Source organism: Silurus meridionalis, chromosome 8 (assembly GCF_014805685.1).
Source record: "Silurus meridionalis isolate SWU-2019-XX chromosome 8, ASM1480568v1, whole genome shotgun sequence".
NCBI classification, from domain to species: domain Eukaryota; kingdom Metazoa; phylum Chordata; class Actinopteri; order Siluriformes; family Siluridae; genus Silurus; species Silurus meridionalis.
Genome location: NC_060891.1, coordinates 4,355,948 through 4,378,587, shown reverse-complemented (window position 1 = coordinate 4,378,587; position 22,640 = coordinate 4,355,948). Strand labels below are relative to the sequence as shown.

Genomic DNA, 22,640 nt, shown 5'->3' with positions numbered 1-22,640 from the left:
CCACTTCCTGTTGGAAGTGTTTATCCCGAGCGACTCTTAATGATCTCATTTACTAAATGAGCAGTAGTGAGTTAAGTGCTTGCTCAGGTGCCCAAAACTGGCAGCTTGAGGTGTTAAACATGTATCATATTTACAGCATGTGATATGTATGTAAGCATATGTACAGTGATTAAATATAAAGGCTATATCAGTGCAGAGACGTGTGGACATCATTAAGAGCCTTTGCTATGTTTCCACACGGACAGTTAATGAGGTGATACCTGAGAAACTGCACCTCTTCAAGTCAAGTCAGGAAGCTTATATATAGAAAATTATAGACATTTTACAGATTTGAATGATGTATTGTTTTTATCTGTACGATCAATAAAGACAGTAATTTAAGTTTGTGTCGCCATTATGAGGGAAAAACCCACAAAACGCCACCCAGAGGGTTAATTGTGTAAAACATGGCGGATTTGGTGTTTGATTTGAGACTTGGCGCAAAAATAAAACAAAAGTTTACTGATTAAAAATATTTTTATCTGGAGTTTATTTATTTATTTTATATCTAAGAAAGGACGTCGTGGATAAACGTATTTTTTTGCCAAAGGTTTTATTTGCGGCTCTTTTAATTTATTTATTTATTTATGTATTTACATTTTCTATAAAAATGGTGAAACAGAAATGCGCGTTGAATTGATAGCGTTAATAAAATTTTGTGCCGTTTAAAAATTTTTAATTTTGACAGCCAAATATACATATATACATACATACACACACACACACACACACACACACATTATATATATATATATATATATATATATATATATATATATATATATATATATATATATATATATATAAATACAAAACAAATTAAAAACGTTGTTACCTAATGAATGTATCCAGGCTGAAGATTCACATATAGAACACAAGCAGAGAAAAGATGATGATGATCAGGAATGTGTCTGTTCTCAGTCATGTTTACATCACTGACTCCCTCTGTCTCATCCACATTAACCCCAAACTTCTTACTGCCTTCTGCCTGCTGATTCTTAGCTCCGTAAACTAGTCTACATCTGTGGTGAGTGAGAGTCAGGACTTTATACACCAGTGGATTGAAAAAGACACGCAATGACAGGAAATCGTTTGTTCGGCTGAAATCGGCGCACAGTGAAAATAAAAAATAATATTTCACCAAATCAATGGATTAAAACTAAAGTAACGAGCCGGTTTTAAAAATGTAAGAAGTAAAAAGTACAGATATTTGTGTAAAAATGTAATGAGTAAAAGTAAAAAGTTGTCTGAAAATAAATAGTGGAGTAAAGTACTGATACCAAAAAAATCTACTTAAGTACAGTAATGAAGTATTTGTACTCCGTTACTTCCCACCTCTGTGAAGTTCACAATAAAGGGGCTTTAAAAGTGTGGCTGATACTTCTTTAAAGTGCACATGCAAGAAAAGTCTTTGAGGTCCTCTGACTGATCTTGCCATGAGGCTCTGACACAACATTGCCACCTACTGGTCAAAAGTAATTTTATCATGCTAAATTGGAAACCCTTCTACTGCCAAGTAATTCCACCTATAAAAACCTACTAGGCTTGTCAGACAAAGAAGCTCATTAGGTTAAGGTTGCTACATATCTGAGGTTCTGGATCATGGATCAAACCCTGGCTCAGCAGATGCAAATCCTTTTTGTCTTTCTCTATTAATAATGTCTCAGCTGGTCCATAACCCCTCTGTTCATCTAATACAGTGGTGTCAAACGCAATCCCACATGGGGGCCAAAACTCAAAGCACACTTTAACAGGATAAACATTTATTGAATAGCTCTAACAGCTCTATCTAAATCTGTACAGGTGACTCTCAGTTCAAGTCCAGTGATGGATTTATTGCAACAATACATTTCGAGATTCCATAATGCATGACAATCTTTGTCTTTCCTCTTTGTTTTCATGAGTAGTGACAGAGCTTTACAACCTTGCCAAAAAAAAAAACCTCTGCCAGCCCTGGTTGCTCAGTAGCTTAATGTTGGTGTCTTCCTGAAGATGCGGTTTGAGTCCTGCATCAGGTGAAGTACAACCATCATTCTGTGTCACAATAATTTCTCTGTCAGTAGAGGTATAAAATCAAAGATTAAATTAGCTAAAAAAGAAACGAAACAGCTTCGCTTAAATGGCTCAACCTGGTAAGCCATATGCCTTGTTAAAGATGCTATTCATGGTTTGGATTCTGTTATATATGACTGCTTTCTATTTCAATAATCTGTCTTGTATAAAACAAGATGAATGTTAAAAAAGCAAGTAATCTGAAAGGCTTTTTTTACTGAGTATATTGTTAGCAATATTTTTTCCTGCAGGTGGTTAAAAATTGAAAGATAAATACCCCAAAAAACATTGGTCAGGGGGTTAAATATCTGTAGGTACTGGACTCCAGTTGGGCTGAAAGAGAACAACCAATCAGTCCAAATAGAACAGATCTAAGATATAAGAACCTCAGGACATTATGCTTTCTTTGCTTTTTTATTGTGCTTTGTGTCCTGTTGCAGGTGAGGTAAAATCCTGTACAAAAAAACACCAGTTTCTTGATTTGTACATAGATGTTTAATAAAAGAAACCTAATGTCACCCCTGATAGTTTAATGGGTTAAGACAGGTGACTTTTTGAAGGTCCTGGCTGTAGTTTAAGTCCTGGTTCAACTGATTTAAAAAAAAAAAAAAAAACAGAGCAAAGCAGTTGCTTCAGTGGATCAATGTGTTGTACAAAGACTTAAGTGTACTGTTCATGGTCCAAAATCTTACTGTTAAAAAACAAACAAAACAAATAGTCCAGATGAAATATTTCTACATATATGCAGTGTAATATTCTGCTCCACATAAAAAAGTTCAGTACTATTTTCCATGGTATGTTTTTTTTATAATCCCACACAAAGTGCACTTTTATTGACGATGCATTAAATCAACACCAAGTCTGGTTCAAACTCAACATATAGAACATTTAATTAAAGGATAAAGGAAGAATAGAAAAAACACGTACAAAAACAAAACATACATACAAAAGGAAAAGGGATATTGCATTTTCATCAGATGGTAAAGTCTGCATCAGGGCAGGAAAGAGCTTTCGAGGTCAAATATAAACATATTTGCACTGGGAACCGCTGGTTGGAATTCCTAATTCCTCCAAACAGGCGAGGTTCTGGTCCGTTATGATTTTAGACGCTGCGGCAGAACGCCCAGTTCTGATGCCCGATGTCGCTTGTTTGGTTTGAGGTTTTTATTCGGGTGTAACGTGTATAAGAGTGGGTTACTCTTTAGCTTTTGAGGTTGCTGGCAGGTAGAGTGGTTTTATCCAAATCGTCGAAATAGGGGTGAGTCATAGCCTGGCGTGCAGAAATCCTCTTTAAAGGGTCATAGGTGAGCATTTTCTGTTGAAAAAAAATAAACAAAACAAAGTGTGTCACTCTGATCGTTCACTCTGCTCTAATCATGTGAACGAGAATCGCAGCTCACCCCAAGCAGGTCGATGCCGTTCTTGTCGAGATTCTTAACGATGCCTCCCAGATTGCCAGGCTTCCACTTGGGGAAAGTGTTCTTATAGTCAGGAAGAGACTCTACATCTGGCCACACCTCATTATTTGGAGTACCTAGAACCCTGGAGAGACACACATGAACCAACAGAGTACAAAAGTGTGTTCAAGACCAATGAAAAAGAGATCATATGGCAGTTCTATGGCTCGATTCTTATTGGTCAGATCAGGCTGCAAATATTTTCATAATCATTCTTATTTCGATATCTACGTAATCGCCGTCAAAGGGAACGGTCCGAGCGCACAAATCCTGTTCCTTCATTAGATCATAAAATCTGGAATATTTCTGAAATATGTGTCTCAATGTTCTTTCGGCCACCTCTATTATCGTGCTCTTCTCCTCACTGTGTGATACCCTGATGTGTGTACCTGAAGATGCGGAAGAGCTGGTCGATCTCAGAGTCTCCGTGGAACAGGGGCTTCTTGGTGGCGAGCTCAGCAAAGATGGTGCCAATGCTCCAAACGTCGACAGGAGTGGAATAACGAGAGGCTCCCAACAACACCTCAGGGGCTCTGTACCACAGGGTCACAACCTACACGCGAAAAACATCCGGTTACCGCGCAACCTAACTCCGGTGCGAACACGGGGCCACTGGAGACATATCGGGACGTACCTCGTGCGTGTAGACTCGGACAGGCACTCCGAAGGCACGGGCCAAGCCGAAATCCGCCAGCTTTATCACACCTTTGTTATCGATTAGCAGGTTTTGCGGCTTCAGGTCACGATGCAGAACTCGACGGCAGTGACAGAACAGAATCCCCTCTAGGATCTGATACAGGTAACTCTGCAGGACACACAGAGAGAACGCATTGCGACATTACTTTATGGTACTTTTTTTTTTCTGGTGTTAAATCCTTCTAACTGATTTTAATAGTCTTTCTAAACTTTTTCTGTTTTAACTCTATTTCATGCAAAGGCCCACCTTGACAAGCATAGGGTCCATGTACTGGCCTGAGGGAATAGAGTCCAAGTATTTCTTCAGATCCATTGACAAAAACTCAAACACCAAATACAGTTTGGACTCCTGCATCAGCACATCCAGCAGTCTAAAGATAGAGAGAGTGTTAGATGGAGACAACACACATTGCAGTTTATGAGTGACCTTCACCTTGCTAGTTATCTAAACGCTTTTTCTTGCATTACACACTCAGAAGAGAGCATTATGTGTACTCTATCGCATAACCGAGCTCACAGGTGCCCACGATTGGCCAGTGAAGCAAGCGGTACACACCGTACGACATTGGGATGCTGTAGCTCCTTGAGCAGCGAGATTTCTCGTACAGCAGTGCTAGGCACACCCTCCTCTTCACTCTCCAATCGAATCTTCTTCAGAGCCACCACCTGGCCTGTGGATTTGTGCCGGCCCTTATACACCACACCGTACGTACCTGTAACAGGACAACGCAGGACACACTTTCAGTGTGCTTTTATTCTTGGATTCAACAGTGAATAAATGAAGTGACAAAATTCAGTCAAAATTGTGTTCAGCCTGCAAGCTGACTTACATTAAAAAATAATAATATTTTAATATCTTTTTATTTCGATATAAATGTTTTCAATGCATTCAGACTTCTCCTTTGCAAATAAATGGATAGGTGGAGGAATACGAACACATCCATTGCAGTATATTACATGTCAGTCTGACAGAATGTTACTGTAATACTGTAAAAAAATAAATAAATGAATAAATACTCACCTTCACCAATTTTTTCTATCTTCAGGTAGTCTTCCATTGTCAACTGATCTTTTAGACAAAAAAAAGTCATAAGTGCAACACAGGTCTTTACATGCACATATACATACACACACACACACACACACACACACAGTTTATATATATATATATATATATATATATATATATATATATATATATATATATATAAACTGTGTGTGTGTGTGTGTGTGTGTGTGTGTGTGTGTGTGTGTGTATTAATGCATGAAGAGGTTCAGTTGCTAGCTGCTAGTTTGACAGAACCTTTCAGCTAATTAGACAATAGTAAATAAAATATTTTATAAATGTGTAGAATTACGTAAAAAGCTAGATATTTTTCATTAAAAATTATAAAAAATTATTACCCTTAACAGCTAATGTCGCCTTTACATTTTCTAGCTAACGCAGTGAATTCGGTGAACTGTGCAAGCACGGTGGCTACTTTACCTTGCGTGCTAACATTTTGCCACATACTGACGAAGTAAACAATAAAGTAATAAAAGGACATTTTAATAAATATACATCTTGTTTTACTTACCAAAAGTTGATTTTTTTTTATTTGACACTGAGAAGACGTGAAGAGAGTGTGCAGTTGCTAAAGGATTTCCCTGGTTCAAACTGGCCGCGTTGACGGAATTCAAAAAGCAACCAATCACATCGCTTGGAGATTTTTAAATCGGCCAATGAGAGCCGGGCAGAGCTGCAGTTAAGTCCACGCGTTTAACACGGCGCAGGATGGGGAAGAGGTGGACGCGTGTTGCCAATCCCTGTTTATCCCGCAGAATAGCGTTAGAATAGGAAATGACGTTTAATAAATAAATAAATTAATGAATAAAAAGTCACTGGGTCATGAAAAATGTGCAGAAGCTGTTGAGCAAGCTCAGTAAATAAATAAAAAAAGAAAAACATAAATATATATATATATATATATATATATATATATATATATATATATATATATATATATATATATATATATATATATATATATATATTGTATAAGGACAGTGTGACAGCAGTGAAGTGTGCAGTAGGTACGACAGACTGGTTTAGGGTGAAGGTTGGACTGCATCAAGGATCGGCCCTGAGCCCTTTTCTGTTTGCAGTGGTGATGGACAGGTTGACGGACGAGGTCAGACAGGAGTCTCCTGGACTATGATGTTTGCGGATGATATTGTTATTTGTGGTGAGAGTAGGGAGCAGGTTGAGAATAGCCTGGAGAGGTGGAGATATGTGCTGGAGAGAAGGGGAATGAAACTCAGTAGGAGTAAGACAGAATACATGTGTGTGAATGAGAGGGAGGGCAGTGGAGTGGTGCGGTTGCAGGAGAAGAGCTTCAGAAGGTGGAGGAATTCAGGTACCTGGGGTCAACAGTGCAAAGTAATGGAGAGTGTGTTAGAAGTGAAGAAAAGAGTGCAGGCAGGGTGGAGTGGGTGGAGAAGAGTGACAGGAGTGATTTGTGATAGTAGGGTATCTGCAAAAATGAAAGGGAAAGTTTATAGGACTGTGGTGAGACCTGCGATGTTGTATGGATTAGAGACAGTGGCATTGAGTAAAAGACAGGAGGTGGAGCTGGAGGTAGCAGAGCTGAAGATGTTGAGGTTTTCGTTGGGAGTGACGAGGATGGATAAGATTAGAAATGAGTTTATTAGAGGGACAGCGCATGTAGGATGTTTTGGTGACAAGGTGAGGGAGGCGAGATTGAGATGGTTTGGACATGTGCAGAGGAGGGACATTAATTATATTGGTAGAAGAATGCTGAGGATGGAGCCACCAGGTAGGAGGAAAGAGGAAGGCCAAGAAGGAGGTTCATGGATGTGGTGAGGGAAGACATGCAGGTAGTTGGTGTAAAAGAGGCAGATGTAGAGGACAGGGTGGTGTGGAGACGGATGATCCGCTGTGGCGACCCCTAATGGGAGCAGCCGAAGAAGAAGAAGAAGATATATATATATATATATATATATATATATATATATATATATATATATATATATATATATATATATATATATATATATATATATATATGTGTGTGTGTGTGTGTGTGTGTGTGTGTGTGTGTGTGTGTGTGTGTGTGTGTGTGTGTGTGTGTGTGTGTAGTGCAATATAAAGAGGTTAGAGAATCTAATTTTCAACTTACAAAAGTAAACTTTGTCAGACAAAGACAAAAAATTTAGCTAAAAGAAAAAATACATTTTTAACATGAATGTATGACTCACTGTGTGCCAACAACCAGCAAATGACTTATTAAGATGCATGTCATAAAAAACCCATGAGAATGATTAAACCAAAATAGACAAATTCACTGACACTTAATACAATATGTAAATATAGTATAATTAAAATTGCCTACATGTGCATTTACTTAAAGCAAAAATCAGCATGTTATAAGTGATACACCAACTCATCTGAAGTACATTTGAATTATTCTGTACAAGCAGTGCATGAATTTACCATTTACATCAATAATGCCAATATTAAAAAACAAGGAATAACCCAAACAAAGCATGCAAGTGCCTGGCAGTCCATCCTTCAGTGAAGATTGTTGAACACTTTTCTGCTGCTATTAGTCAGAATGGCATTATTGTCTTGTTTTCTGATTGACATAATGCAGACCTAGTGTTATGATATATTTTCTATTTGAAACAGTGAGATCACTATTGTTCTACAGATTGTCTATTGTTATGAATGCTATTCCAACAGGAGCTTTTATGCTTTTACTGAAAAATGCTAAACCCTTGTATGAATTCATGCTTTCTCTTATGTATTTTCATGCAACTTAAAAAAATAAGGGGAATGCCTTTCAACAGGCCGACAGACAGACAGGAAAACTTTTAGAAAAATTCAATTCATTAATTGTAGATTAATTTATGCAAAAAACAGTAGTTATAGCATGTGTTAACACAGGCCCACTGGGACAGGTACCACTCTGCCCCCACATCTGTTCTGTGCATGCTTATAAATGGTTAAAAGACACCAGTCAAAAAGAAAATTATATTATCATATTATGATATTTCTTGTCATTTCTGTGACAAATGTTTAAGGAAATAGAATTTATTTTAAAATATTGATTTGAACCTTAAATTATCTGAAATGTAAATGATAGACACATAGATGGAGGGAAAGAGAGAGAGAAAAAGGATTAGTGGATGGATGCACAGGCAGGCAGGCAGTTGATTAGATAGATATATAGAGGGATTGGTGGATGACAGACAGACAGACAGACAGACAGACAGACAGACAGATAGATAGATAGATAGATAGATAGATAGATAGATAGATAGATAGATAGATAGATAGATAGATAGATAAGAAAGGAAATTGTATATATAGAGGGATTGGTGGATGACAGACAGACAGACAGACAGACAGACAGACAGACAGACAGACAGATAGATAGATAGATAGATAGATAGATAGATAGATAGATAGATAGATAGATAGATAGATAGATAGATAGATAGATAAGAAAGGAAATTGTATATATAGAGGGATTGGTGGATGACAGACAGACAGACAGACAGACCGATAGACAGATAGATAGACAGATAGATAGATAGATAGATAGATAGATAGATAGATAGATAGATAGATAGATAGATAGATAGATAGATAGATAGATATAAACTGTTGTAGAAGTAGTTTGAAAAGTTCAGGGGTTATCACAGTTAAAAACTTGAAATAGGATTCTATTAAAAATGGGCAATTTAATATTTTCATTCAATTTGGTTAGATTATTATAAATTATTAATGATCTGATAAAGTCTTGTGAATTATTTTAAGTAATCGACGGTTTTAAGGCAAAGAACAGTGTATTTATTTGTATCATTTCAATCAGGCCAGCACGCGCCCTCCCCATCACCCCCACGCCTGGCCTTCATGTTTACTCTAATAGAACCGGACGCCGAGTTTGCGCGTGCGCGTTGTATGATGACAGTTCCATAGCAACCGCTGAGGAGAACATGGTGAGCAGCTAATCATCTTCTTTTAGCGTTTACTGAAGTGATCGAGTATTTCTGGAGTTACTGTCGTTAAAAAGTAACTGGGGGACAGTAAAAAACCCTGAGATTTTATTTCCTGAGATTGTGTTTTTGCGAAAGTCATAAACATGAGTTCGCAGCTCGCGCTCCTTGCTAATAGAAGTTAGCCGGGGTTATATGGGGATTGGAGCTGGGGCTTTTACTGAATAATGTCCACATGAGATCAGATCCAAACAGAAGACCAACAGGATGCCGACATGCTGTTAAACTGGCACGGTGGAGACTGGGATTTAAATACACACTTCTCATGTGTTTTCTTTCTCTTTAGGCAAAATCAACAACTATTAAAGAGGCTCTTGCGAAGTGGGTAAGGACTGACCACAGTCTGAACTTCTAACATTATATTATATTACATTAAATTATATAACATAGTATATAAACATTTACTGTGCCTTACATAGGTCTTACACATTTATATATTTACACTGTGTGTTTAACTGCAGTTTGTTTCTGTACATAATTCTTCTATTTGTACACCTGGTAAAGACTATAGGACATTATGTTGTAATATGCAGTAATGCAATGACAATATCTATCTGTCTGTATATCTCTCTCTCACACACACACACACACACACACACACACACACACACACACACACACACAGGAGGAGAAGTCAGCAGAAAAAGCAGGTGATGCCAAAGAAGTCAAGCTCTATGGCCAAATCCCTCCTATTGAAAAGATGGATGCCTCTCTCTCCACCCTTATTAACTGCGAGTCAGTACACTTTTACTTATATTTCCTTCACACACACACACACACACACACACACACACACACACACACACACACACACATATATTCAGTTGTGTTCAAAATAGTAGCAGTGTTTAAAAAAAGTAAGTAAAGCCCAAAATATTACAATACACACAAATGCATCGGGAACACTGCACGTTCAATTCTAAATCAAAACATGAAGAAAAATGTATTACGTTATAGAAAGTGAAGTAGAAAGAATATTAGGCCGTTCCAAAAATAGAGCAGTGTGTGCATGTTCCTTTACATAGTCAAACATTTACTGTATAAACTTTAGATTTAGCTTTCTTGTGAATCACTGAACTGATATTTAGTATAAGAACGATTTCTGAGACCTTCTTCACATCTGTGTTGCATGGAGTCGACCAACCTCTTCTTCTTCTTTCGGCTTCTCCCATCAGGGGTCGCCACAGCGGATCATCCGTCTCCATACCCCCCTGTCCTCTACATCTACCTCTTTCACCCCAACTACCTGCATGTCTTCCTTCACCACATCCATAAACCTCCTTCTTGGCCTTCCTCTTTTCCTCCTACCTGGTGGCTTTATCCTCAGAATTCTTCTACCGATATACCCCATGTCCCTCTTTTGAAAATGTCCAAACCATCTCAATCACACCTCCCACTACACACCACAATTCCTCTGCATTTTGTGGTTTTGCAAATTGAAACCTCTTCAGCACGTGTCGATTTTTTCAACAGTGGGAATTTGCGGGGGCTTCATGCCAATAGCTTGGCTTCACATAGACGTCTTCTAATTGTTACAGTACTCACAGGTAACTTTAGACTTTCTTTGATCACCCTGGAGATGATCATTGGCTGATTCTTTGGTGTTTTGGCTGTTCCTCAAACCATTTTCAGGGAGAAATGCACAGTACAACATTTGCTGCCTTCGTCCTTAAATAAGGGACATTTCTTTGACACCAGTTTTTTCACAGAATAATTTACATCTCCAATTGAACTCCACACTGCTATATTGTGAACACGCCATTTTCGATTAATGACTAATTTACACAAAATCAGCAACACGCACGTCATTATTGTTGGGTCTGTTGGTTTTCCATTACTCTACTACACCTGCTAGTAAAATATTTGCCATTTAGAAATAGAATTTCTACCAAAAACAGTGATTGATCTGGTTTGTGATGTTGGACTGCTATTATTTTAAACACAACTGTAAATATAAAAATCAGCAGGTTAAGTGCATAACGTTTTTCATGTTTGTTGTCCAGGAAACTGTCCTTGTCAACCAACTGTATTGAAAAAATCGCCAACCTAAACGGATTAAGTAAGTGAATACTGCATGTGTTAATCTTATATGTGGACAGACAGACAGACAGATAATATTTCTATAAAGCTGTTTTGTGATCTTAATCTATTGTTAATTGATTTTTTTTAATAAATGTATCTGAAATAAAATAAATCTTTTCGAACTGTAACAAGGAAAATGAAGGCAGGTTGTTTTTTCTTCTTCTTGCTTTTCTCAGAGAATCTCAAGATATTATCCCTGGGTCGTAACAACATCAAGAACCTAAACGGACTAGTAAGTGAGAATTATATCTCTGAATTCATTCAGTATTTAATAAACATTGCCAGTTAGAGGTGTGTATCTGGGCTGAAGTGAATGAAGAAGGCTATATATTCGTTAACATGAGCACTTCAGTGCAATTTAAACACTTTTTATACACTTTTTGTTAACTACAGTGCTCTCTTGTGGGTCATGGTGGCTAAAAAAAGATGAATTGATAAAATTGTAGGAAATAGAACAATCAGAATATACCGGTAAAGTGCATACAATAATAATTGCAGGAGCAAATGGGATTGGTCCAAGATTCGTTCTGGACCAGGAGCTCCCATACACCTCTAGGATGATGTACGGTATATAAATATTCACCTGTGCCTTTGTAGGAGGCCATAGCAGATACATTAGAGGAACTATGGATCTCCTACAATCTCATAGACAAGCTGAAGGGAATCCATGTGATGAAGAAGCTCCGTGTCCTGTACATGTCCAACAACTTGGTCAAAGAGTGGGGTAAGCATGTTCTCTAGCACAAAACTCCGTAGTTGATTTTCAAGAAGCATGAAATGATTGTTTTGTGACTCTGCGCTACGTCAGGAGAGTTTGTGAAATTGGCCGAGCTTTCAACCCTGGTCGATCTGGTCTTCGTGGGCAATCCTTTAGAAGAGAAATACTCTGCTGAGGGAACATGGATAGACGAGGCCACTAAGAGGGTCCCCAATCTGAAGAAGCTTGATGGTAAGGAAGAACCATGAAGCACTTGGTACACCTCTGCTTCGTCACTTTAATGCCAACCTTTATCTGTACAAAACATATATATATATACACACAAAGATAAAGTAGTGCCACAAGATTAAACTCAGTTTTAATACATATTTATTAGAGAAAGAGTTTGTGTGAAGGTGCATCTTTGGCGTGTTTTTACTAATAATAAAGCTGTTGGTTAACTCCTGGGTCTATTTTTTGTTACATACCTTGACCCATTTATCAAAATTAATGTAATCACTGTATAAGTTACACACAAAAATCATGCATTTACCTCAGTAAGGTCATTAGGAATTTTTTTCAAAATCTGTCTCACTCTGTCTGGAACCAGAACTATATGTGATAATGGTTATAGCTGTTTATGAGTAGCGCATTTGTTAGAAACGCTGATTAAACTGACGGCAAACTACCTGTATGTTTAACACTCTCATCTCACACCTGAACTTCCAGTCGATCTCTGCAGTTTGGACACTGACCAGGGGATAAGGAATATATTAAATATATATCATTTAAATCTTTTTTTTTCTTTTAATATCGTGATTATATTATGTTCTTTATTATAAGTCAAATAGCTGTTAGATGTATGTTTGCTGACCCTCACTCTTCTATCTCTCATTACCAGGGATCCCAGTAATCAAGCAAGAAGAGGAGGAGAAAGATGCAGAAAGTTAATCTTTTTTTTTGTTTGTTTGTTTTTTGGTACAGTTTTGCAGACTTCACTACACCATGTTAACAATGAAGAGATTGTCGTATTTTGCCGACTTTTATAAATTGACTTTTAATTTATACCCTTCTAACTGCTCATTAAAATGTTTAAAGTATTTATTAAAAAAGTGGTGAGAAACGTCTTGTAGATAAGCTGATGCACTTTGTGGCATTATGTAGCCTTGTGTAGATGTGACTGTAACATAAACATATCATATTTATGGTGTAAATATATGGAGATTCACACCTAAAGGCACAAACATTAAAGTTTTTAACAAATGAAGACAAAATCTAACGGATTAACGAAGTTTCAAATGATATGGACGCTGTTTTGGTTTTTCACAGTCGTTTTCAAAGATTTTTTTATTGTGATTCTTACTTCATTTTATTACTATTATTAGATAAGTTTCTATGATATACATTTGTGTGATTTATTGATATATTTAAAACTACTGTTTCAATAAAAGAACAAAACCAATACCTTGTTGTGATTAGTATTTTATGTGTTTACACACTTGATGTGAGAGTTTGTTTAGTTTAGTTCAGTTCTTTCTATGTGGTTAGAAAGAATAATGTACAGGTGTATATACAATGGATTTTACATGAAAGCAGCCTTATATAGTTAATTCATTCCTGAATTTAGATTTTAAGGCTGTGGGTTTTTTAATTGTCTATTTTATTTTGAGAAAATACATTATAATGCACTTTTAGGTTTATGTCTAGAAGCAGAATCATCACAACATAATGGATAATAAACATAACGCTTCGGCTGCCACAAAAAGGTTGTTTTGTTATTATTCATGATGCCTCTTAGGACTTCTGTAGTAATGCCTATTGACCGAAAGGGGGCAGCGTTACACTTGGGAAAAACACAGAAAACACCGGCAGCGCTGACGTATGAAGTCACGTGACATGAACGACTTAAATCCGGAAACGGGGTTCGATAAGGCAAAAACAATATATTAAAGTATAATTTAATTCTAAAATGCAGAATGAGGAGCGTAAAAAGAATATAAAAGTTAAAGAAGTGATAACAACGCTTTGTACGCTTCTTTCAGCTCTGGATGTCGATTTGGTTCCACCCGCTGAAGTGTTCAGAAGAGCCAAATTCAACAAACCTGACGCGGTTAGTGACTCGGTTCTACTCGAAAAGTTCACAAAAATAATTTCTACCCATCACACCGAACCTAAAAGTTTTATTGACTGCATAACACCTCAAATTACGTATAAACGTCGTTTTTTGCTTTTGCAGGCGGAGGAATTGTGGCGTTTACTATGTAGTCTCCTTAATAAGGGCTTTGAATCGGACTGCGCATGCGCAGAACTCAGGTCTATCTCAGGTATTGATAGTTTGTTATTAGATTAAAATTTCAATAAAAATGTTTTTTAAAAGGTTAATAGACGGTCATGCTTGGATTTCTGAATACTTATCTAATGTGAGTGTGTGTGTGTGTGTGTGTGCGTGTGTGTGTGTGTGCGTGTGTGTGTTTTGTCTCATGATGAATGGTATAATTCTTGCAGACCCCCAGTTATGCTTTGTGAAGAGTGCCCTGTGGCACAGTGGGTATTGTGGCTGGTGGGTTGTTGGACCTCAGGCATGTGAAAGCAGAGAGGAGATCGGAAGCAGGGACCTGCTGCTAGCTTTCAGCTGGCTTATTGCATCCGGAAACCTGATTGAGGCTCTACTACGAGACAGACTCCTGCTCCTAGATGTCCTGGCATCTCCAGCAGGGGTAGATCTCTAGTTTAAAGTCCACACATTTAACCGAAAAATACAATTTCATCTCCTGGTGGATTTGTCCAGGCTTCAGTGTGGGTGTAAAGGATATATATATATCTGTAAAAAGTTTGGGAACACTTTACCGTTAATAGTTTTTGAAAGAAACTTAAATGTAGGAGATTTACTTTGACCAAAACAAATATATAATTGTCCAGATGTTCTACTTTATTTTCATTCAAAAAAATCCTCCCATTGCATGAAGAACAGCTTTACACACTTTCTTGGCCTCCTGACAGTTAATTCCTCCAAACATTTAGCTGAAATACTTTGCAACGCCTCTTGTAAAACATCTCACAGGTGTTCATCACTAGTTGCAGATTTCTTTCTGACCTTCTGATCCGGTTCATCCCAGAGCGCTTCGATAGGATTTATGGTGGAAAACACTCCAGCTGACTGTTTGCTCTCTGAATAATCATTAATAATCTTTAATTAAGCTGCAGTCCAGAACTGCATGGCATTGAAGTATAGAATTTCTGTAACTGTGGGTGTGAGTCAGTCTGCTAACATCTTCTTTCCTGTTCTCTATCTTGCATAAGTTCTTCTGTCAGAGCAAAAATTTTCCAAATTCGGACTTTCATCTAGTTATTCACTGTCAAATTCTGGTGGTTTTTTACCTATTTTGTTGTATCTAAACAAAATGAACATGGTTTCAAAACCGATAAAAGATAAAGCTTCATACTTTAGAAAGACACTACGTAATCTCTTGTAGCATCTATACAACATCCGTTAAATCATATAACCAAGAAAAATAAACCTTTCACTTCATGTACTGTACATCTGTGCTTCAAAATTTGGTTTCGAGACGGGACGAAGGGATTCTTGAGCTGTATTGTGAGGGTACAGATTAAGAGAGGGAGGAAAGAAAATCGTTTACTGTGCAGGTAAAGTGTTCATTTATTTATAATGCGTTCAGTAACTTGCATAGACGTGCCTGCAGTAGCTTTATAAAGCTCTCGGTGGTCTGGACCACACGGAAACCACCAAACGGTGCACTTCACAAGCGCAACAGCAAAACAGTGCTGAAGTACTAAACCTGTCAGTAGAACATGTTTGCATAAGTTATACATTTCCAAAGAGAAAATGAGTGCTTAAATGTATTTATATCTTTTAAAGAAATGAATAGAATTCAATGCGAAAGGTGCAAAAAGGAAGTTTCGATAAGAGATTCGAGAGATTTGAAGGCTAATTTTAATTGCTTCGTGGTCGCTGATTCCTGTTGTTATTTTCAAATGGTTTCCATTATTATAACTTTGTATAACTGTTCTTTATTGCACATTAGAACTCTATTTTCAATAGTTATCGATTCATCCAATTTCATTAGATTTTTTTTTTTTTTTTTTTTTTAAGAAGCATCCTAGAAGGAATCTAACAAATATCTAATATTTTTTCAGTCACTTGGTTTGTGATAAAGCTTATGCATGTTTTACTTGTAAGATACACCGATATTGTGTGTGTGTGTGCGGTCGGTAGGGTCTGCCTGAAGAACCGAAACGGGGTCTAAACTTGTGTGAAGAAACAGAAGTCAGGAGGTTGCAGTGGCAGTACGGGAAACTGAAGCTCCAGTGGCGGAGTCTCTTATCAGCTCAGCAAGAGCAAGCCAAGCTTACTGACCAGGCAGGTGGCAAGGCATGAGTTATGACCATCATCTGCTGGCTGAAATGATATCTAAAATGATCTTTCATGCATTTGTGCAGGTCTGCTCCTGCATGAGCTCTTCACCCAACCCCAACACTTCCCATGTTCCTAATCTCACTGGATCTACTCCACTTGAAAAGGTGACCTATGCCAGAATGTACTGCAGGCAGCATCATCTTATGTTTTATATAAACATCAAGCCAGGTTAATGGGTAGTTTCCGTATGTGATAGATATACGTTACAGGGGGTGATCCAAAGAAGCAGGAGAGGAACAAGAATTTGAAACAGACGTGGAAGGGAACAAAATAACACATCTAAAACATGTACAAGAAATAAACTGCAAAAATGCAGAACCTGTCGAGTGTCTCAAATGAGGAAAAACTAGTCTTTCTCATGCTATTCTGTGGGCAAATGTTTGTGGACACAGCATAAGATTCCTATGTGCTTTTTGAACATCCCATGCCACTTTTAGTCTCCATTCGAGATATAACAACCTCCACTCTTTTAGGAAGATGTTCCACTAGATTTTGGAGTGTGCTTGTGTAGATTTGTGCTCCTTCAACCACAAGGGTGTCAGTAAAGTCAGGTTCTGGTGTTCACAATTCACCCCAGAGGTGTTCAGTAGGGTTCTAATAGATGTATCACTCCAACCAATGTACGAAATTTGTCCATGAAGCCGGCTTTTTGTGGGAATAGGTTTGGGTCTCCGAGTTCAAGTGAAGGGAAAATGTAACGCTACCGCCTAATAGACATTCTATACAATTGTGTGCCTTCAATTTCGTGGTAACGTTTTAGGGAAGAAGCACGTACGGCAAGGAAGAGTCGGTGTCCCAATACTTTTGGCCATAAAGTTAGCATTTCTGAAGTTACAATGAAGTTACATATCTGTATAGTTACAATGCATTCGACTCACACAACTCATCTGCTTTGTTTAGGATCTCGAGCGCATACAGACCCTGAACAGAATTCTTGAAGCATATCTGGAATGGAAAAACGTGGAGCCGCTGTACTGGTGTTGGATGGTGCGTAGGTCTCTATGCGAATTTCTTTTCGACACCATACACTATGTCCTTGAATGAAAATGAATGCAAAGTGACACGGATGTTCTAGATGTACAATAGCAGGACCGAGAGAGATTTAGAAGGCAGTTTGACTGCCCATCTTTCCGAAAGCTCTATTTATGGCCAAGTCTAAACCTCTTGGCGGAGACGACCAGGTTTTCAGCGGCCATATCTCAGTGCTTAGCAGAATTCATGACGCCATCAATTTTTTACAAGATGCCTCTGAATCACACAGCATCATTGATTCACCAACAGTAGGGTTTCTTATAAGTGCTTCTGCTTGTATGCAGATGACTTGATTTTTTTTTTTTTTTTTTTTTTTTTTTACTTCTCATGTTTTCCAAACCGTTGGTCATCAAGAATAAACAAAGATACAGACTTTGGGTTGTGACCAAATTTCAGACATAAAGCTAAAGCCTTAATGCTGTTAAATGTATAATGATGTATAATTCATTATTTACAAAAAAACATTTGATGAGATATATGCACATTTGCACTTTTTATCATTATTTTTTAATTCAGTCATTCTGCTCAATTTTGTTATAATTCTGAAGGGCATGGTCAATCAATATATATATTAAAATACTTTTTTCCTCTTTGCAGTTTGTGCACCATGTTGTAATAGTGCCTTATAGTGCCTCCTGTGCAGGATTACTGAAAAAGAAAACAAAAAACAACCTTTTACATGCCAAATAATTCTTAAAACATTCAAATGGCATAAACTTGATTTAATTTGGGTAGCGCTTTTTAATAATAGACCTTTCCAAGCATCTTTAGAGAAATAAAGAAATACATTTTAGTGATATTATACACATAAAGATGATCTTTTCCTCATTTAATAGCTAGTAATTATAACTGTTTAGTACTGGTCCATATCCCATATCTCTGATATTTTCCTAAATCAGTTGATTACCTGCTTTATTATTCTGTTTAAATGCTCTAAAACAAGTGTACTTAACTATAAAGTGAACAGGCTTTGCCCGTCCGTTGCGATTTAATTATCAAGCCACTGCAGTATATCATTAAAGTAGAACAGGGTATTAGCCTTGAGCCATATTGGGATATGCGGCTTTTGATATGGACTCAATGCCTTGTTAATTAACGTGCTCTGAAAGCATGAAGCAGCTCACATCCACATCGCACTGGAGTTATTAAGAAAGCCTCCTGTTAAGAGGAGTGGTTTCGGCGCTCTTGGCAGGCTTTGAGCTTGCAGATTAAAGTAAAAAGACGTCTAAAGGGTGTTGGGATATTATGCATTGAGAGAGTGTTATTATGAGGGTTTTTTTAAGGTCAGCAGAGGGGACGACAGCTCTATGCTCTCTGCAGGTGACAGACGCCAGGCTATTGTTTTACGGTTCAGTTTTTTAAAATGCAATGTTTATGGCCCAAATATATGCCTAGTGCTCAGACTGGGCTAAAGGAACCTCTGATAGGTGTCATTTTGATTCACTGTCTATTACGAGAGATGGAAATTGAATTCAGGCCAGCATTTATTTTAAAATGCAAACATGTTCTCGACCCTACGAAACTAGTCCCTATCATTGAAATAGATGAAACTATAATGATCAAACATCCGGTAATGAGAACGCGGTTTCTTTTGTGTCTGGTTCCTCTCGGGTTTCTATCTCTTATTATTCCGGAGAGCTTTTTTTTTTTTTTTCTTTAATCACCATCACATCTGGCTCACTCATTAGTGATAAACTTCTAGGGACAAATTTCTAAATGTATATAAAGAATGTATATTCTTAATCGGTTTGGTTTTCATAAAGCAGCCGTGTGACAAAGTTCAAAGGTTGTTAAATGGAATACAATTCAATTGTATTCGATCTGGTTATAGTTACAAACACCATTTCTAGATTCTCTTTTTTTTATTTCTTTACAGGACAGTGTAATCGATTGCTACCTCTCAGATGGGCATCAGGAATGTTCTGTAGATGTGCTACCAAGAGATCAGGCTGTCACTCAATGCAGATGCCATGATAACAAGGCCAGGGAATCTGTGAGACGTTTAGATAAGATGCTGCTGAGGCTACAAAGCAAACACAAGGACAGACTGGTAAGGACCAGACACTAAGCCACAAACATAGAACTTAAAAAAAAAATCTTCTTTTTATGATAAAAAACTTCTTAGCAGTCAGTAGAGGTTTATTCTGGGAAACAGGGGGCACCACAGACACGATTTTCTTTTGAAATCCTTTTGATTCTTGTTAACATCCTGCTCCTTTAATAAAATTCACTGTTAACATTGCTTACGTCCTGTCATATCTCTGTAGGACAGACGCACAGACACCGCCAGACTGAGTCCCAGCCAGAAAGAAGAGGTGGAGAGGAGGGTAGCGACCCACTTACAGGGCTTTTCACTAGTCAACACTCTGACAGCTATAGACAAAGGATTCACACCATATTATCTGGAATCACAGGCCTCCAGGTCAACAAGCAAACCCCAGAGAGGTTATTCAGGCCAGGGAAAGACTCCAGGAATGCTCCAGGCTTCATCAGTGATAAAGGAGCTGAGGCACAGAAAGGAAATACTAGAGTGGGAGATGGAGCTGCTGAGGCAGAGCCGGCGAGAGGAAATGCAGTCAAAGGCTAACACACTGGAAGGTCTGGTGTTTATCCTGCCACTCAACAGATGACACATAAAATGCAGCAAAACTTTATAGACTTTCCATATATTAATGTAGAGCTATGAAGTATATTTTTAAAAGAAATTATAGCTGTGCACAGTGGTATATACTCCCACTATATAATTGAAGTTTTCTGTTTAATGCATTACAATAAAACTGTTATGAAAATCATTCATTTTATTGAAAATTTCCTCGAAAATGTCCCATACTGGCTTAGCCACTGTGGGAGATGAGACAAAATAATAATATAGATAAGCACACCTACTAGACCATGCTACTAAGTTACAATTCAGGAGAAATGTGTCTTTTTTTTATTCAAATTGTATTATTCATTTTATAGTGCCTTAAACTGCTACTGCAAATAAATTCATGCATTTGTATGCTGTTCATTGTACGCTTTCATTTGCATTCACATTCAGTGCATTTGCCAGGTGCCTTTGTCCAGAGCAACTTACAAATGAGAAGTTGAGGATTAAGAGCCTTTCGATCCAGAGTCCAAAGCCTTAACCACTGAGCTACCACCTCCGGTTCCCATCACTGAACATTTCTAGTATGGTGATGCTCCTTGTGCATAAAGAGATGTACAGGGTTTGACAAGGTTAAAGGGAAATAACTCCAATAGCCTGTACAGGACCCTGACCACAACCCTTATTGAACACCTGAAAATCCAAAGCCTTCCTAGAAGAGTATATGGTATTTTTTTGTAGCACATTTCAGTATTATTTCTTTATTAATTCCTTTCTGTTATTTGCACCACTCAATTTAACCAAAGAAATGTGCACTCAGTATAGTGACAGTTCTGTAAGTGCCTAATGTGGGCGAAAGCAGAAGTCTCATTTATGGTCAGTAGTTTCGTTGCTAGACTTAAAATAAGAAGGTTCCTTTTTCAGCCTTATAAGTCTCATTTCCGGCCAGCGCGAGTGCAATGTTTGGCATGTGCTAATTATTTTTGCCACAAGCAGATTTTTAAAACTATATATAGAAGAAAGGGCTTTGCCATTATTAAAATGAGGAAGTATTGCAAATCTTGGAGATAATGGTGGCAGATAATGTACTGTACCTGTTGTCATGAAAAAATGTAAACGAGGTAACTATTGAAAAGTAGAAAAAAGTTTTATCTACACTGTAAAAAGAAAAGAGTATAAAAAGTCAGCTTTTGTGGTAACTTTGGACACTTCCATTAAAAGGTCTGACTTCATTTGTGAGGGAATAAAACCTTTATTTTTTACATCACAACGCTGGATTCCGCACTTAGGCCTTCGTTTCTGTTAAAAGTCTTGGTTTTGTCACTGAATTTGTTCTTGTTTTAAATAGCCATGACAAGTGCAGGTTATTTTAACAGCAAATATAAAGGACTTATTCTAGTATAGGAGATACAAAAAGTGCATATGTGGGTACTGGTCAAGTGTTCACATACTTTGGGGGATACATTCCTCGGCACAATTCAATCTCTAAATGTACCATGAAAGGCTGTAAAAACGTATATAAGCCAGCGAATAGAAGACCTGACTAGATAAATAGTATCTCAATGGAGGAAAATAGAATTAAAAAAAAGGCAGAGAAGCAGAGTGCAAAAATATAGAAAGAAGTTATATAATATAAGTCCGTAAATGCTTCATCTGGGTCTTTTCTGTTGAGCACAGAATTCTTGTCTTTAGTTACCATCCTGCTGAGGGTTAAAATGGATCTGGAGCTTAGCCCAGGGACACCAAAAGGGACACCGGTCGAATGCAGGACAATCTGCACATGCATTCAAACAAGGAAACCATAGCGAACAGAATACAGAACAGCGTTATAATTAGGATTTAATCAGTGACCTTGGAGCTGAGAGGCAGAACCACAACTCATACCACACACATGCCATCAATGTGTGCTAGTTAACACCTAAACCATATTAACCCATGTATAATTCTTTCATTTTCTTGCTTTCTATTCTTAGTCAAATTTTCCAGGTCTTACATTTAACTATAGCAAAATATAACAAAACAAAAATCCCATCCCAGAAATATTGTGCACCAGTATTTCCAGTCAGGGATCCATCCAAAGTAAAGAGAACAAAAAAACAACGTTACATAGTCCATATACAAACCCAGAGAATTTATTCCTGCTGCAGTCTCATGAGGCAGGATACCACCCCTGGCCCAGAGGACAGCAAACTTTTACCTGAGCATAAACAATAAATACATTCCAGCAGCTATAGACAACACACCAGAAGGTATACAGTGTTTACACCTCATTTGTCCATGCTGACGCACACGCTGGGTGACATTAACAAGACTTTTCTGTCAGTTACAACCAGTCCCCTGCATCCTTAAGTAATTAACATCTGTGGCCACACTACATTATTCAGAACACAGCATGAGCCAGTTTAATTGGTGTTTGTGGGTACCTGTTTTCAGATAACGCTTCTGTTTTGTTTTGTGTTGTCATCCACATCGGGTTGATGTCTAGTTTGGCCTTCAGAATGC

The 22,640-nt window shown here is 37.7% G+C and overlaps 3 protein-coding genes across 4 annotated transcripts; 2 read left to right on the top strand and 1 right to left on the bottom strand.

Moving 5' to 3' along the window:
* Nucleotides 1-2,956: 2,956 nt before the first annotated feature.
* Nucleotides 2,957-5,973, bottom strand: cdk1 (cyclin-dependent kinase 1). 2 transcript variants are annotated; one of them, XM_046856610.1, is made up of 8 exons: nt 5,822-5,973; nt 5,266-5,313; nt 4,801-4,957; nt 4,492-4,615; nt 4,183-4,353; nt 3,938-4,101; nt 3,492-3,633; nt 2,957-3,406 (listed from the first exon to the last, which is right to left on the bottom strand). In XM_046856610.1, exons 2-8 carry the CDS (start codon nt 5,300-5,302, stop codon nt 3,293-3,295), a joined length of 909 nt encoding a protein of 302 aa, XP_046712566.1. In that variant the 5' UTR covers nt 5,303-5,313; nt 5,822-5,973; the 3' UTR covers nt 2,957-3,292. The 2 variants fall into 2 exon arrangements, with proteins under 2 accessions (XP_046712566.1, XP_046712567.1); XM_046856611.1 differs by having other exon boundaries at nt 5,266-5,308; nt 5,822-5,961.
* Nucleotides 5,974-9,127: 3,154 nt separating this feature from the next.
* Nucleotides 9,128-13,546, top strand: dnal1 (dynein, axonemal, light chain 1). The gene is made up of 8 exons (XM_046856078.1): nt 9,128-9,248; nt 9,592-9,630; nt 9,931-10,040; nt 11,309-11,364; nt 11,564-11,619; nt 11,985-12,111; nt 12,196-12,336; nt 12,986-13,546. Exons 1-8 carry the CDS (start codon nt 9,246-9,248, stop codon nt 13,033-13,035), a joined length of 582 nt encoding a protein of 193 aa, XP_046712034.1. The 5' UTR covers nt 9,128-9,245; the 3' UTR covers nt 13,036-13,546.
* A 419-nt stretch (nt 13,547-13,965) lies between these two features.
* tedc1 (tubulin epsilon and delta complex 1) lies at nt 13,966-20,557 on the top strand. Its single transcript, XM_046856074.1, has 8 exons — nt 13,966-14,194; nt 14,321-14,408; nt 14,590-14,801; nt 16,319-16,462; nt 16,543-16,623; nt 17,420-17,506; nt 19,428-19,601; nt 19,819-20,557. The coding sequence occupies exons 1-8, from the start codon at nt 14,054-14,056 to the stop codon at nt 20,179-20,181; spliced, it is 1,290 nt and encodes a 429-aa protein (XP_046712030.1). The 5' UTR covers nt 13,966-14,053; the 3' UTR covers nt 20,182-20,557.
* Nucleotides 20,558-22,640: the final 2,083 nt, after the last annotated feature.